The sequence below is a fragment of the Balearica regulorum genome, chromosome Z, assembly GCF_011004875.1.
Source record: "Balearica regulorum gibbericeps isolate bBalReg1 chromosome Z, bBalReg1.pri, whole genome shotgun sequence".
NCBI classification, from domain to species: domain Eukaryota; kingdom Metazoa; phylum Chordata; class Aves; order Gruiformes; family Gruidae; genus Balearica; species Balearica regulorum.
In genome coordinates, this window is record NC_046220.1 from 81,379,772 (window position 1) to 81,398,122 (window position 18,351).

Here is an 18,351-nt window from a genome sequence, read left to right on the forward strand (position 1 = left end):
TATGTTGAAATACAGAATAAATTTTTGGATTTTCTGTGCAGGAGACCTCACACAGCTTTCTGACCTTTATGGGCACAAAGCTCAGATGAGACGTACGCAGACAGCACTGCACCACCTTGCAGCAGGACGTGAAAACATGCCAAGATCCTGGTGAATCTTCCTCATGTAATATATTTCCTGTGCTTAATTTCCTTAACATATTCACTGTTTCTGTGCTCCCAGAAATCTTATAGTCAATCTGGTAGGTGAATCTTATAGGCATTTTTTTTTTACTCCTTTAAAGCTATGTCACCCCTGACCAGTGTTCACTTGTGGCCAATCTCTGCCACTTCAAAGACAGGTGATAGATAGACAATAACTTCAAAATACACCCCTTCAAAGGAGAGCTTTGTAAAGTGCAGTCACATAAAGCACTTGTCTTGCTTCCTTTCATACTGATGTCAAGAGCAAATCACCTATTTACTTTAGCGAAAACAGTTAAACCACTTATCAAACCCTTATTATAGGAGCACAAAATATTTAGCCAACATTCATCTACTACCCAGTGCTTGGTTTAGCATGTTGGCTGAGCCACAGGAAGTATACTAATGAAATTATTGTCATTTGGGAAACGGCCCACTCTCTGGAAGCTTGCCTGGATGATTTGATCTGAATCCAACATAACTTGGAAATTTATTTTTCTTTAAAAACTAAAACATACAGTAATGCAAATATGTTAACTAACACTATCTTCATAAAAACCTGCTGCTGTGCTAAGATATTCCAGTCTGTGCAAGAATTTTAAAGTCTGTAGAAAAAGAAAATGGTTTTGGCCCTTTTACCTGAAATTATCATACTAATGAAAGTCCCCTTTTCTCAGTTGAGAGTTGAAGTGTAGCCTTTGTGCCCAGCAAGATTTAAGCCTTTGTATTACAGTGTTTTTTTTCTCACCATATGTTTAGAATATCACAGAAAACAGAATCACCTTGGCAACATTATTTCTACTGTTCCAGTGAGATAATGGTTTTATGTAGCTGTTAGTACTGGTCAGTCTCTTAATTGCAGCAGAGACCTGATAAAAATGAAGCAATTTTAGAGCAGGCAGCAGCGTCCTTACAAAGAATAACTCTTAATTTTCATCTACAGATCTAATTGTTTATGGTGTTCTCTTTAGGAGGATGCTCATCCAGATAATGTGTTTTGAAACTTTGTCAGAAACTGCAACAGAAATAAAACACTCCAAGACACATGAAATAGAGTGTAAAAATATCCCCCTTCTAACATGAAATTTAGAAATATAAATTCCTGCACCAATATCCTTGCCTGACTCCTTTGTCATGTGCTACATTTTAATAACCTTCATAGCTGTCTTAATGCAGTGTATGCCCAGACTTCTGAGACAATAAACGTATGGAGCCATCTCAGGTACACAAATTTGGGGCTACGGATGGATAAGCTCTCTGCCTTACAGCCCCTGAATCCTGAATTCAGAGTGATCTTCACTTACTATCCTAGTCTGCTTTTTTCAGTACATTTCAAGAAAGAACACTTGTAGGTAGAGAAGACGACAGGTGTTTAACTCAGAGTTTTAAGCAGGCCACTAAATCACAAAATAAGCAGGATCTCATACATTCCTTTGAATATTACTTATCAGTTCTAGCCTTTAAAACCTATTGTTCGTCTCTCAACACTGCTTACACTTTGATTAAATAATTTAGAAACACACTTTGGGCACCTGTTTTAGCTGACTGGGAGTAAAACTTTCTCACATGAGGTGTGGTTTATTCTTTAGCCCTCGGTTACATGTGCTGAGGACAGATCTGATGTGAGGTTTTCATGGATGTGGGTGTGCATGTGCACTTTTTTCTAAGTTATTCACTTCCATCATCTGGCAGAATTTGTAGAAATCGTGTACCCACACATGCATAGGTCTTTTTTTTTCTTTTTTTTTTTTTTTTTAATTGTATTTATTCTTTATAAATAGGATGTATGAGATATTTTGGAAAATAAGCAGAAAAAAATAATTTAAGCATATTTTTTAATAACAAATTTCTTTTTTTGTGATAAAATGAAAATATTTCATAAAATAATATCAAATCTGGTTCTAAAATTTAAATCCAAACCTTACATTGTAATTTAGGTTCTCATATTCTTTAACAATACTAGATGCCATCAACTAATGCAGAAATATATTAATGCCATTTTGAAAAACAAATAAACAAAAACAAACCACAACCAAAAAAACCCGAACCACAAAACTGTTATCTGGTGTGAGTAGGAGGCTCCTACAGACATTGTCAAGCAGAAGCAAACAAAGTTTCTATAGATATCCTGTTTTTCTTAGTCCTTAACAAAATACCTTGTGCTCTCAGAGACAACATGATGGGATAGTGGGAGCCTTGTCTGATTTGATGCAGAAATGCACCCGTCTTTCTGGAAATAGCAAGAGTTCCCGTGAATTTTATGCTATCCTTCTTACTGTAGCGGACTCCACCCATCCTGTTGAAGGTTCCTCCTAAGAGAAAGATTTTCTTACAGCTTGAGTCATTCGAATGTCCCCCATACGAGTTTTGAACAAAAGGTATGTAAAGATAAACACGTTTTGGACAACTTCAGCTTTATAATTTCTTTTTGTTTTCAATGTATGAAGCTAAAAATGCATGTATGGCACTGGAAAATCCATCATAAACTCAATTATACTCCAGTTTTAATAGTTGAAAGGTGGTGTGAAACAACAGCAATGCTGTCGTCCTTGACAATGACATAAAAATCTAAGATATATAACATCAAAGCTGGAAAGAGTTTCATGGTAGGGTTCCACCATTGTCTTGCATTTCAAATTGTCATTTAACCATATTTTAAGCCAAATTTCTAACAAGGCTAATTAGAAGATATAATTATTTGTAAAAATTAAAAAAAAAAAAAAAACAAACCAAAACCCAACCCAAACCAAAACAACAAACCCTTTATAATTTCTTCATTTTCTTTAGTGTTTTCCAAGTATAGAATTACTTTGGGCTCAAGGTTACATTTCTAAGATGGTTGGAGGCAATCAAGTTAAAACTGCTGCAGACCTGCCCTTCTCCTTGTGCTGCCAGATTTTGAGTGCTAAACTGGCAGAAAATACATCATTTTTCTGCTCTTGTTTTGCAGAGTGACATTTCCGCTCCACAGGTTTAGCTGATGTGGACTAGTTCACAAAGAGGGTCGCTGACAATTAGATCTGCACAAAGCAAGCAGCAATACCATTGCTTTAAGCCCTACCTGGTCATATATGAACATGGGGAATGTCACTGCCATAAAGAAAGACTGTCCGGACAAAGCCCTTATAACTAGGAAGACAGATTCTGCTGATTTCCTGGCAATCATCAATCAGCTCAGATTTTAAAGAAGAATTAAAAAAAAAAAAAAAAAGAAGAAGAAAAAAAGAAAGGAAAAGAGGAAAGTTGTTTTTAAAACCCTTTAATTCTGATTTATTGGGTGGGGTTTTTTTATATTTTCCATCAAAGTTAACTTCAAGGGAACAATAAAACCATTCTTCAGTATTTACTACATAAAACTTGAAGTGGAAACAAGGAAAACATGCAAAACATGTCTTTTCATAATCAAAATTAATATTTTCTGTCAAGAAGTTACAGATTTCCAGTTACTGTATTAATTTTATATATAAATAACCTGACATGTATGTAATTTTTATATATAATCTACAAAAATTATTTATGTTCTTAAGTTCATTTACATTAGATAGCAGAAATAACATGCTCTAGGGCTGTTTTATCAGAGAAAAAGCCTCACTGAATGTAGTATAGCCATGGGAAGCCTTCAAAAAACTGATCTACTACTCTTAAAAATAATTTTAAAATCCTGTCTTTTTTCACAAAATGTTTCCTAGTTCAAATGGTTCTTAAATCATCAGGAGTTGAATAAACCTGAATATTTCAGCTTAATTCTTATTTTTTTTGAAGAATTCTAGGATTCAAAATAATAAAAAAAAATTGTTGCTGTATTATGATATTGTGTTGGGTACAACTTTGTGGGGTTTTTTAAGGGATGAGGGCAGTAATAGCATAGAGTATCCTTATCAAAATGACTTGGGAGGTGACCTTATTAGACTGTTGGGTTGACCTCTAAGAAAAGTGATCAGTTCAATTAATTTCCTTATATTTTTATAACTGACTTTGAAGTGCCCTAGCAAGCATAGTTTAAGGAAGATTTCAGAAATATCCCTAAGGCTTAGAATATTTGATCCATACAGGTAATATTTAATTTTTAATTTATATGATCAGATGAAAAAACTAGGACCAAGATAAAATAAACATACCTGGAAAAAACCATGTAGAGTTACCCAGAGCCAATGTAGAACAGAACACCCTTCTTAAAAGTGCAAGATCCATTCAAGTAAATGAGTAACTGTGTTAAACATTTTTCTCCATTGGGGATGACTTTTTTTTCAAAAAAATGAACTTGCTTAATGCATTGGTTCTTGTAGACTCCATAGAACTCGCTTTCACTGCAAATGCAAATGTTATTCATATTTCTTCCTGATGGCCTATAGAAGCTGAACTTCTATCACATCTCAGAGCAGCTGCCACAATTCTCTCAAACTTGTTTTTATATTTACAAGGCAACAAAACACACATAAACATCTCTGACATAGTCTAGTGCCTTGAAAATATGCCAGTAATAATTTTGTTGACTGCACTGGTCCCGTGCTACTTCTCTGTGTCACAGCTGCGCTGCTGTTCAGTGAGACCTGGACAGACTGGAGACTTGGGTGGAGAGGAACCTAATGAAGTTCAGCAAAGGCAAGTGTAGGGTCCTGCACCTAGGGAAGAACAACCTCAGACACTAGTATAGGTTAGGGGTTGACCTGCTGGGGAACAGCTCTGGCAGAGAAGGACCTGGGAGTTCTGATGGACAAGTTCTCCATGAGGCAGCAAAGTGCCCTTGTGGGCAAGGCCAATGGTCTCCTGGGTGCATTAAGAAGAGCGTGGCCATCAGGTCAAGGGAGGTTCTCCTCCCCCTCTACTCTGCCCTGGTGAGGCCACATCTGGAGTTCTGTGTCCAGTTCTAGGCTTCCCAGTTCAAGACAGACAGGGAGCTATTGGAGAGAGTCCAGTGGAGGGCTGTGAGGATGATGAGGGGACTGGAGCATCTTATGAGGAAAGGCTGAGAGACCTGGGTCTGTTTAACCTGGAGATGACCGAGAGGTGATTTTATTAATGCTTATTAATGCTCCCAGGTCTTCTCCACAGAGCTGCTTCCCAGCAGGTCAACCACTAAACTATATTGGTGGTTGGGGTTGTTCTTCCCTAGGTGCAGGAGCTTACACTTGCCCTTATTGAATTTCATGCGGTTTCTCTCCATCCAGCTGTCCAGCCTGTCCAGATCTCTCTGAATGGCAGCGCAGCCTTCTGGTGTGTCAGCCACTCCTCCCCTCTTAGTATCATCGGCAAATTTGCTGAGGGTACACTCATGAAAGAGGTTCAGTTGAGCATAACCGGATTCACAGAAATAATTTCTGATCCAGAAAGTTTCTGATGAATGATGTCTGAGAGTGCTTACATAACATATCTCAATATGTTTTAATCCTCTTTCCTGGGATTCTGCTTTGGCCTCAGCAGGAAACTGGTATTTGATTGGATGCAGTGTAAAACATACGTTCGTCTATATTGTAAATCTTTAAATAAGATAAAGCAAGAGGAAATATACCAAAGCAAGAATCTACTGAGACCATTTCTTCCTATAAGAACAGGGAAACCCATGATAGATGTTAGTCATGTTACCCAAGTCATTGCATGTACTTAAACTCAGAAACCTGACCAAATAATATCCCACAAAAAATACTATGAATTGTTTGGAATAAAGTAGATCCCTATCCCTTTCAACTTTTAATTTTCTCAAGATAAATGCATTTTATTTCTAGGTAAATAATACTCACACTTCTTTCAAATCCAGGCATTGTTTTGTAGTTGGCAGCACAGAAGCCCCCCGTAGAAATGTGAAAGCTAGGGAAAGAAATGATCTATTAAGCTGGGATAGTTCTTAGTAAGACAAGACATAGTGCTTTATCTTGTCTAAATATAGGTGACCTAAATGTAAAGGCCTTTACCAGTTCCCTTGGAAGCCTTGCTTAGCTTCAAATGTGTCTCACCAGTTGGAAGTTAGCCAAATATTGAACTTCTATTTACTTCTTTCTATTACTACTGATTAATGTACATACCCAAAGTTGTCCCAGCAGACTCCTCTCTCTCTGGCCCACTTTTATTACCTAGATTAGAAATCCCTAAGATAAGTCATTTGCAAGTACTCCACTAAGTGCCAATAACCTGCTCATCCTCATCGTGAATTATTACAAGCCCAATCTGATTCACTTTCACAGATTTAGTACTTCTCTTAGGTAAATATGGGCACCTAGAAGTTATACATTTAATTTAAGATAATTTTCCTGTATTTCTCTATAGTGAAAGTAAGAGTATTCTGGTTTGTATGTTTAGGAAAACATTACTGAAAGATATCAAAAAGGCACATAGAAAATACATGCTGTGGGTACTATCAGTAATACTATCAAGACCATGGTCTCATTTTCAAGATGCGGAGGAAAAAAATACTTTTTTTTTTTCACCCTAGCTTTACTTCAGATACAGGCTGCAAGACAAATGGGGACAGATGTAATTCTGGGGTTTGAATACAATGTGTGTTTCTATATTATACATGTGTGTCTCTGAGATTATTTAGGATGTATAGAGTATATATTTTCCAGTGAGAAAGCAGTCAGACAGTGCCTGCCCTGCTTTACAAGATGAAAAGAATACGTATAGCTCCAAAATGGTAAAAAGCATTCTATTTAACTGTAGCATTTTGACATTTTTTTCAGGAAAAAAACATGTTAAGAAGAGCTGTCATTCCCTTGCTGTTTGATCATCACAGCTGAGTGGTGGTTGGGGAAGCACATCTGCCTTCAGACGCCCTCCCAGCAGTGATGGTGCTCCTGCTCCTGATCATGGCCCCCCCAGGGGAAAGGACCAGACACAGTCCCAAGGACTGCAATGGATGAAACAAGGGAAATTCCTTCAGGGTCCAGCTCTCTTATCCTTTGCCTCCTGACTGAGACCCACAGATGACCGTGGGCTCAATAGCAGGTTTGTAAGGCAAAGCCTGAGCTTTAGCACATAGCATCAACACGACTTTACTGGTGAACCATATGGAAATGAACGAATATCCGGGGCTGCAGTTTCTAAATGGTATCTAGTAGATGTTGTGCAAAGAGGACAGTCTACTCTAGTATCAGGCTGAAGATCATCACAGGCACTTGTGTGTCAGTGAAATTATCGAAACTAATATACTACCATAGTATACTGAGGGATTTTAATAGTGGTTTTCAGACTTGTTCTTGATTTACAAAATCTGACACAAGGTAAGCAGTCTGCAAATCAGTCAGACCTCCTTATCCATTAAAAGTGAAGGTCCTTTTGTGTCACAGTATGTCTTTTCCTATCCTGTCTATTTTAATCATCGTGATTCCCTATAAGGACTTTTATCACTCAGTGGCAAGCAGATTGAAAAGTCTCTGTCAGGTGAAAGAACTGATATGGTACTGACTGCTCTCAAATTTCTCAGCAGGCCCTGGAGGTCTATCCTGGCTCAGAAGTTTTATCACAGCAATATTTTACAGCTTGTATACTTAAGTCTTTCTGAAGTTTATTGTTGGCAGGTATAGCATATTCTCCTAGGCTTTGTGGTTTCATCTATTTTTCTTCTCATCTTTCATCCACATCATGGTAATCAACTCCGCATAGGTCGAAGAACACTTCAAAGTACTCCTTTGAACATCTGCCTCCTTAAAGACATCCCTGCTGTATTCTCTGATAACTTGGATCTCGTCCAGTTTTGCTTGATAAAGACTTACGAGTATTTGGTGAACACCTTATTAACTAAACAGGAGAGCAGAAACAGGTTCCTACATTTTTCATTAACATCTGGTCTGAGAACAGTGGGAGGGAAAAAGCCAGCAGTGAATGATCTGCATGCACTGGTTGCAAACTGGTAGCTGCTCTCCCAGAAGAAACCACATATTTGAAGTACCATTTAAAATCTTCAGCAGGGAGCTATCATACCATCATTTATGTTAGTTATGAGGCATATAAATGACTGTTTTGCTACTATCCTTCCAAAATACAGAGCTGAGCATCCTACTTTTTCCCCAACTGTTCAGTTGAAACCAGCTGTTTTCAGTTTCTGAAGCATACGCAGTACAGGGAGCCAGCAGACACCACAGAGAGATTTGTTCTCATAAGTATTCAAAGAAGCTTCAGTGAAAGGGCAACTTATTCCATAGTCACTTGTAGTCTAATTCTCAATAGAAACATGATGCATGTTGAATGGAAGGAAATCCAAACTTCCCATTGACTTCACTGAGGCTTGGTACACTCACTGAATCATAGAATGGTTTAGGTTGGAAGGGACCTCAAAGATCATCTAGTTCCAACCCCCCTGCCATGGGCAAGGACACCCTCCACTAGAACACGTTGCCCAAAGCCCCATCCAACCTGGCCTTGAACACTTCCAGGGATGGGGCATCCACAGCTTCTGTGGGCAACCTGTTCCAGTGCCTCACCACTCTCACAGTGGAGAATTTCTTCCTAATATCTAATTTAAATCTACCCTCCTTCAGTTTAAAGCCCTTACCCCTTTTCCCATCACTACATGCCCTTGTAAAGAGTCTCTCTCCAGCTTTCTTGTATGCCTCTTTAGATACTGGAAGGCTGCTATACAATCTCCCTGGAAACGCCTTTTCTCCAGGCTGAACAACCCCAACTCTCTCAGCCTGTCCTCATCGCAGAGGTGCTCCAGCCCTCTGATCAGCTTCATGGCCCTCCTCTGGACTCTCTCCAACAGCTCCATGTCTCTCCTGTACTGGGGCCCCCAGAGCTGGACGCAGTACTCCAGGTGGGGTCTCACAAGAGCGGAGTAGAGGGGCAGAACCACCTCCCTCGACCTGCTGGTCACGCTGCTTTTGGTGCAGCCCAGGACACGGGCATTATAGCATTATAGCTGCTCTTATTCCCTTTCTAGAAGGCATTAAAACACATCCAGGGTGGAAAATGGTGTAAGGCTTTCCAACTGCACTTGATTTTCATACTTTTACTCATATTGTATTTTCCTCTACTGCCTCTGCCTATCCTTCCCATTACTAAGTCTGTTTATTCTGTCTTCCTTAAATTGTCTTTTGCTTTGGGTTACGGCTTTTGTAAGTTTCCAGAGCCAGAAACCTCATCTTCTTCTGTGTGACTGAAGTATATTTAGCATCATGTGATAATGTGTAATTCTTTTCTGGAGACGGATGTGAATCAACTGTAAGATTTTCCATTGCCTTCAAAAGACCTGCCCACTTACACTGACTGAATACCTTAAGTGTTCAAGCTTATTCATTCAATGTCCTAGATAAAGAGGCATCTGTGATTAGTCAGCAGTGTCTAGCAGTGGAGGCAAAGTCAGTTTGCAGGAACTGTCAGATTCTTATTCAGAAAGCTGAGTGACTTCACAAAGCTTTATCATTAAAAACATTACTAATTCTCTTCAGTATGAACATTAAATTAATGGGAAGTTTATGAAAAAGGCAGTCTTTTACACTGCTGAGAGTGATGCAATGCAACAAGTGAAATAAAAGTGAGAAAGAGTGAGTTTGGATGGATGGACCTCAAGACGGAGAGGTTAGCCTTGATGTTTTTGGGGTTGCAAAGAAACTAATGGAAAGAACTGCCTAGGAGTCTTTGTCAGGTCACAATGTTGGAAGGGGCTGAATGAAATCACAACCATGATTTATGAAATAAATCTTAAATCTACAACCTCTATCCTCATATAGTCTTTCCAGGACCAGGAATTTCAAACTATCTTGTTTGCAGAATGCAACAAGAGCAGAAAAATATAAAAACTTTGTCCACTGAATTGCATAGATGTGAAAATAGACTGCCTTCCTTTTCTATTAATTATACTTAAACTATAAGGGTCGCATGATATTGTTTTCTTTCATATAAACAAAAGTAATGTAATATTAATATAAAAGACGTTTTACTTTACCCTCTTAGCATTGTTCTTTGACTGGAATTCTGTTTCAACTCCAGCCATGAAAAATAATTGCTTTTGAGCTTGGTCATGTAGTTGTTTGAACAGTTGTAAGTCTAAAAGCACTGTAAAAAAAAGATGCATGACAAAGTGCAAGAATGCGAAAATCTCATTGTCACATTAATTATCTATTGACAGAAGATATACAGTAGGTGATGCAATGGCTTTGGATGTTCCTGTCTTTATTACCTCTTGGGGGAAAAGTTCATATCATGAAATGAGTTTGGTGCTCTTGAGTGGACATTTGTCCTCATCACAAAACAACCTCATAATTCAGCACGATGTAACAAAATTGGAGAGCTCAGATTGAGGAGGCTTAGAACCAGGAGCATCAGGGAGTGATAAATCAGGCTAGAGGTGCAGGGCAATGCCGCTTGGGGTGACTTTCACAGCATCTGTGAAACAATGCCATCCCCATTACAAATCATTTTGCTGGGCAGACATCCTAAGGAGCTCCACATACTCGAAGGGACAGCTCAAACTAGAAACAGTGCTAAAAAAGAGGCTGATGACAACTGGTCTAAGACAGTATTCCATTCAACTGCCATGGAATTTTATGAGAAAAGAGATTTTAATATGGTATTAAAGTAACATTCTGTAATTTTGCCTTTCCTCTGCTAATTTTCAGGGACTTTTTAGAGTCATAAACAATGAGCAGTGCACATGATGCACACTTGTATAAATAAGAGTCTCTGAGGAGAATGTCTAAATATGGCTAACTACTGTAAATATACTTAATTGAATTATATCAGCATAATTATATACGTTAGACATCCATCTTTCAATTCCTAGTACAAATTCAGGCAAACACTGGTGCATTCCTATAGCTAACTATAAACTCTGTGTGATTTGTACAAAATTAATTGATGGTCTTCAGTTTAATTTTTAACAATTGACATCATTATCTCTTTATTACCTTCTGAGATGGCTGCAGAATGTACCTTTGTTTACTGTCTCTACTAGAAGACCCACTGGAAGTTTTTTTGCTTATCACAGATACCACAATCTGGCCCACAGAGAGTACCATTTAACTTGCAAGATGTTGACACAGTGGTAGAGTGTAAATCATCACTGTGACACACTAAACTCTGCTTGGCTCATCTTTTGCTGAACTCACTCCAACAGCTGCATGTCTGTCTTGTACTGGGGCCCCCAGAGCTGGACGCAGTACTCCAGGTGGGGTCTCACAAGAGCAGAGTAGAGGGGCAGGATCACCTCCCTCGACCTGCTGGTCACGCCTCTTTTGATGCAGCCCAGGACACGGTTGGCTTTCTGGGCTGCAAGCGCACACTGCCGGCTCATGTTGAGCTTCTCATCCACCAACACCCCCGAGTCCTTCTCCTCAGGGCTGCTCTCAATCCATTTTCTGCCCAGCCTGTAGTTGTGCTTGGGATTTCCCCAGCCCATGTGCAGGACCTTGCACTCGGCCTTGTTGAACTGCATGAGGTTTGCATGGGCCCACCTCTCAAGTCTGTCAAGGTCCGCAATACAAAGCCTGGTGTCATCAGCAAACTTCCTGAGGGTACACTCAATCACACTGTCCACTGTCGCCAACAAAGCCATTAACTGGAACTCTTGAGTGCAACCATCCAGCCAATTCCTTATCCACCAAGTGGTCCATCCATCAAATCCATGTCTCTGCAATTTAAAGACAAGGATGTCATGTGGAACAGTGTCAAATGCTCTGCATAGGTCCAGGTAGATGACATCAGTTGCTCTTCCCTTATCTAGCAAGGCTGCAACCCCGTCATAGAAGACCACCAAATTTGTCAGGCACAATTTGCCCTTAGTGAAGCCATGTTGGCTGTCACTAATCATGTCTTTATTTTCCATGTGCATGAGAACAGTTTCCAGGAGGATCTGCTCCATGATCTTGCTGGCCACAGAGGTGAGATTGACCAGCCTGTAGTTCCCTAAGTCTTCCTTTTTTCCCTTTTTAAAAATGGGGTTATTATTGCTGTTTATATATGTTATACATATATGTGTGTGTTTATATATTGTGCATATATACTGTATAATATCTATAGTGGACAAAATTAGGATAATTCCTTCTTTTCATTCTAGCTATGATTCTTACAACTCAGTCTCAAAATACATTTTTTTTCTGTGTGAAGAAATGATTTTCAGTCATTTGTAAAGACATCAGATCATTAACGTAATACATGAACTGACAATCTGAGGGAACACAGATGGTTTCTGTGTTTAAGTCCTAAGGCCTGTATGCAAAACCCATGAAAAAGGAAATCTTAAGTATTGCCATATTCCATCTTGACTTACAACCTTCCCCAGATTACTTCTGAACTAGATACAACATGTGATCTGCCATAACTGGGAAGAAGGGTAATTAACTGCCATATATTATGTATTTGCAAGAGACACCATGGATATATTTGCAAAGTGTTATTATTTTATTTTATTTACTAGCCGGCTTTAATTATAATCCTGGAGGAAGCTGAATTATGGTCCAATTGTAACACAGGCTGACAGTGGAGTAAGTTATAGCTGCCACCTTCATGGGACTGTAGGCAACACAGCAAAATAAAATGATCAGTTTCCTTCTTCAAATCTTCCAGACATGATTAGATGAGAGACTAGTCAGAGATGGAAAAGTCTTTAGACACAGAGCTGCTGTTTTTTTTAATTCTGTCAGCTAGGTTTGACTGCTGAATACAATCTTCTGTAATGGAATCATAATGATTAACTAGGTAAAGCAGTAGCACCCAGCCTCTTGTTCAGTTATGACTTACGTTATCCTCACTGACTATAACCTCCATCAGCTCTGCTCAATTAACTGAGGTTAAGTATTATAGATTATTGAGTAATTGGGTGATGGTAAATCACAATGACTTTCCCATTGTAAAAATAAAGGGTGGTCAGGTATTTCAGAGACAAGATTCAATGCAAGCATTTGCAGCACCATTGTCTGCCACAGATTTTGGGTGGATAAATTATTAAAGATGGGGTCTGTCATACCTGAATTTAGTCATCAAAAAGTTAGGTTTGGAGACCAAACTGTTCTTTATGGAGTGACATATAATCACTGGAAAGAGGCAGCCATTTCAGGGGGTGAGTCATCCTGTGCTAAACATCCAAGCTAGATGAGGCCAACTACCAACCAGAGGAACCTCTCTCTCATTAGCCAAAGAGGGACTCTTAATGACTTGATGTCATGCTTGTTTTATACAATTAAAGTGGCGTGAGATAAATACATATTCAGATGCCTGAAATTGCTCATGGAAGATGTACCAGAAGATCCTCAGAGGATATCATGCCTCGTTCTTCTTGAAGAGACTAACCTAGTAGCAAATACCTTTCAAAATGTTGCATGTATGGGCTGGTTGTGGAGACAGTCAGAACTTGGAGATTTCATGGGCTTGGTACACCTAAAAATATGACTGTGTAAGCTGTGTCTGTGCTAGTAACTTGCACTTACACAGGGAGGCACCCAAGCACTTCTATACTGTTAAACTGTTAAAATGATCCCTAGCTTGGCTTCAGACCATGGCAGGCTAGCAGTTCTGTAACCAGCTGCTGAGCATGGTGCAGAACCTAGCATAGTCCAGGGACCACTTCCAACATCAGTTTGTCTGTGGTAACCTTACTGTGAAGGCTAAGGGTGTTTAATAGTATGGAAAAATGTTGCCCCATGCCATATGACCTTAATGTCGGAGAATGGGCTTGTTTAATCCATGAATCCATTTACTGCTTAATCTTAGACTGTATCTCTGTCCTCTTCTTCAACCTTCTCTGTATTGTAAAATGACCTGAAGCAAGGTACCCCTAAAGCTACAGAGTCAAGCCAGTATTGATATAATATGTCCCTCAGAAGGGTGGGTGAAATGACATAATAACAATTACCAAATGGTTTCCAACTGACTCAAAGCTTACGCATCTGCTTGAAAAAGATCAATAAGCATCCCTCAAGATTTCTCAGGATACTAATTTCTATGGTCTCTTACACATGGAATGACAGCTTCATACCCCTCTATGCAGTGTGCAGCATTGGAACAGTCACAGATGTTTCCCCTTGTTATTTGTTGTCTCATAGCTGCCATCTGTTCAGTGCAGCCTCCTGATGTTTCTTCACCAATACTTAGCTCATAAACTCTTCGGACAAGCACATCTTTTTGTCTCTAAGATGCCTGACCTAAAAGCTCTGTGGTGATACAGGGAAAATAATAATAGTAATTACAATAGTATAAATGCAGACTTCAGCTGTTGAAGGCAGGTAACAGAAAAGTCACCTTAAATGGGTGTATGTGTTTGTATTCCTGTGAAATAATCTTTCCAAAATAGAAATATAGCCACATATTGTCTAAATACATACAGTAAAGTAGTACTTTCGATGGATGATTTTTGACAAGTCAGAAAATATCACTGAAAGGAAGGGAAAGTGGAGAACAAAACATCAGATTTTAATGAAATTCTTCATGAAACCATAACTTTTTTCAAATTTAAGAGAGAAAAACAAATCAACTGCCCCCAGATCATCTAAAATATAATTAGTTTAAACCCTGCAAAATAATCAAAGACAAAAAGTGAAAAATTGAACCTTTACTAACAAACATATATATTTTTCTAATTATGTTAATTATCACTCCAGGACAGACACAAATGACACTGACTACTATTATGGCTTCATGGAAATCACAATCTTTATTTTTTGACAGAATGTATGCATGTTTTAATTGTAAAATTTATAAATAAATCAATAGTAAAAGAAGTCGGGGGGGGGAGGGGGGCGGGGGGGGAGTCAATGAGACTATAGTCTACTTCATGCCAGCTTCAAAGAGGAATATTTAAAAGACCTGTCCAACTGATCAATCAAATGATTCACTTGGATGGTCAAGGACTGTGCAAGATGGTGACCGACCCGATGCAATTCTCTAGTAGGTTGAAGACTGAATGTTACATTCCAGATGCTATTACATGCTGTGACAGAGCTGTGCTGTTCTAGGGGCGGTTCTGTGAAACATCAGACAGACAGTGCCTTTGTGCTCTCCCTGACGGGATGCAGGATTGTGGCCAATGGTGAAACACTGGAACAGGTTGCCCAGAGAGGTGGTAGATGCCTCATCCCTGGAAACATTCACGGTCAGGTTGGATGGGGCTTTGGGTAACCCGATCTGGTTGAAGATGTTGCTGCTCATTGCAGGGAGTTTGGACTAGATGACCTTGAAAGGTCACTTCCAACCCAAACTATTCTATGATTCTAATGCACTACATGTCTGTAAGACACCACACTTCTACTAGCCAGTCCTGTTGAGTAATGAGTAGAGGAGACAGAGCTGTAGCCCTACAGCCTCCAGACAGCTGGTGCATGATATGGGCTAAATGGACAGGACACAATGAGCATGCGGCTCTACAGGGTTAAAATTGGGAGCCCCCAGCATTCCCTTTGGGCCTGGTTCTGACATTTGCACATAGACACATATGCATTGGCTGAGCACAGTCTAACTCTAAACCTACATGTGAATGCAAAGCTGAAGGTCAAATACTAAAGTCCTTAAAACAGTCAAGATGTCCATTGAAATCAATGTTATTAATTTCTGGCATGGTGAAATGATCCGTGCATGCAGAGAGGAGGCAATAAGTGCATCCCTTGTCCTAGAGGTGGTGGAAGCTGGTTCTGCCTCGGTTGCTGGCTTAACTCCTAGCATTTGAAGACCAGCCAGGGACCACAGGGGGAAAAAACCACAATATTTTCTCCACTCATATTTGCAGAGAAGGGATGAGAGAGTATGCTAAGTGACTTTATCTATAATACAGGGCAACCATGAATTGGGCCTTCAAGGAGCTACTTCTGCATGAGGGCTGAAGGGAAAGAACTCCAGAACCTGTTCTGGAAGATGCTGTGTCAATGCTGCCTTTTCGAACTATTACAGGTTACTGTGGTCAGCTCCTGATGAGTGGCTTGTGGGGAACTACTATCAGGTTGTACTTTCTTTTTTTTTCTTCAGCGATCCTTTCAGTTTCCGCCACAGACTATCTTTCCTCTTCATCTTCTTCTCTACCATGGGCAGTGAGGACTCTTTCCTTCTGATTTCTCTCACTAGTCCATGAAAGACATCATCAATGTAGAAGCGGAGGGCAGCTGAAGTCTCAAAAAAGGAGCAGGAGTATTCTCTGGCTAAGCTCATTCCTTCTTCAGTCGAGACCTACAAGGAAAAGACAAGTCTATAAATATTGCATAATGCACAGAGCATGAATCAACATGAAAACATTACAGTATATGTAGGCTCACTTTCTGGGTACTGCACATCACCAATCTTTAATTTTACAGGAAAATATTCTAGCAGTAACCAACAGAGAATATTCAAGAGTGAACGGATAAGACTGAATTAATGAGATGTTTGATCAGAGTGTACTGACAATATTCATGTCCTCAGGTATATTATTTCCCTAATTCTGATGCGTCATTTTTTCCATTTATTGCCTCTCTTTAGTGCAGTAATCCTGTACAGTTTGATGGTGCTGGCACCTTTATTCCACAGACTGGAACGGATGGCCAAAAAGACTTACATAGAATTAAGGTCCTAGAAAATCCCTGTTCAGCATTAACCTAATCCTGGAGGCAGCTTGACTCTTTAAGCACACCAGCTTTCATACCTTAACATTTTTCAGTCACATTAATTTCTGAGCACGCCTTTAAGTGTTTTGGTCTTGGCAGATCTGTAATCCCATCACTTAGTTCATGCCTGAGCTGTATGAAGAACCAAAATCTATTTGTTTTTCAGCTCATCTTCCCTAAGTAGCTTCGTGTATTTACTGTTCTCAGAAAATGTGGAGGAAATGTGTCTTTGTATTTTGAGGAAATGTAAGGGGAGGTATCACTATGAATCTAGAGGAAACCAAAACCTTTAATTTGCCTGAATTTTGAAACAGAGATCTTATTCCTAAAATTTCCATATTGGCTACCTCTTGGCATTTGACTTGCCAGCCTGCTAAATGTAAAGGTTCTTAATATGCTTATTAACTTGTGGTTTAAATACAGTTTAAATGCTTATCATAAGGAGTACCACTGCCTAGCACTTAAGGTACTTTATTGCACTTTGGGACCTCATCCAGTAACATGTAACAAGTCTGCAGCAAAACAAGGAGCAAACCCTATGAGCTCCTAAATGTTAAGCTAGCTTTCCAGCCAGTAGACTATAATTTCTTTTCAGTATTTGAACATAAAACTGAATTGTATAAGTGAAATTCACTTCCCTCCCTGGAAGTGCTTAAGACCAGGTTGGATGGGGCTTTGGGCAACCTGGTCTAGCAGAGGGTGTCCCTGCCCATGGCAGGGGGGTGGAACTAGATGATCTTTAGGATCCCTTCAACCTTTAAGGTCCTTTCAATCCTTCTGTGGTGGGTTGACCCTGGCTGAAGGCCAGGTGCCCACCAGAGCCGCTCTATCACTCCCCTGATTCATTAGACAGGGGAGAAAAGGTACAATGAAAGAAAACTTACGGGTCGAGATAAGGACAGGGAGAGATCATTCTCTAATTATCATCACGAGCAAAACAGACCGAACTTAGAGAGGGAATTCATCTTATTTATTACTAAGCAAAACAGAGTAGAGGAATGAGAAATAAAACCAAATCTTAAAAACACCTCCCCCCACCCCTCCCATCTTCCCGGGCTCAACTTCACTCCCGGCTTCAACCTCTGCCCCCCCCAGCGGCACAGGGGGACGGGGAGTGGGGGTTACGGTCAGTTCATCATGCGGTGTTTCTGCTGCTTCTTCATCCTCAGGGGGAGGACTCATTGTTCCCCCGCTCCAGCGTGGGGTCCCTCTCACGGGAGACAGTCCTTCACGGCCTTCTCCAACGTGAGTCTCCTCCACGGGGTGCAGACCTTCAGGAGCAAACTGCTCCAGCGTGGGTCCTCCACGGGGTCACAAGTCCTGTCAGCAAACCTGCTCTGGCGTGGGCTCCTCTCTCCATGGGGCCACAGGTCCTGGCAGGAGCTTGCTCCAGCGCGGGCTTCCCACGGGGTCACAGCCTCCTTCAGGTGTCTCCACCTGCTCCAGCATGGGGTCCTCCACGGGCTGCAGGTGGAATCGCTACACCCCCTCATCCTCCCTCCATGGGCTGCAGGGGGACAGCCTGCTTCACCATGGTCTTCACCACGGGCTGCGGGGGAATCTTGCTCCGGCGCCTGGAGCACCTCCTGCCCCTCCTTCTGCACTGACCTTGGTGTCTGCAGATGTTCTTACATCTTCTCACTCCTCTCTCCGGCTGCAAAAGCACTCTCTAACTG

The 18,351-nt window shown here is 40.3% G+C and overlaps 1 protein-coding gene across 1 annotated transcript in view; it reads right to left on the bottom strand.

The window, feature by feature from the left end:
* Positions 1-14,787: 14,787 nt before the first annotated feature.
* Positions 14,788-18,351, bottom strand: part of RIT2 (Ras like without CAAX 2) — a 190,626-nt gene continuing 187,062 nt past the window's right edge. Inside the window, exon 5 of the mRNA XM_075739996.1 lies at positions 14,788-16,262. Within this exon, the coding sequence (XP_075596111.1) occupies positions 16,035-16,262 (228 nt within the window). The 3' untranslated portion in view covers positions 14,788-16,034. The remainder of the gene's footprint in view (positions 16,263-18,351) is intronic.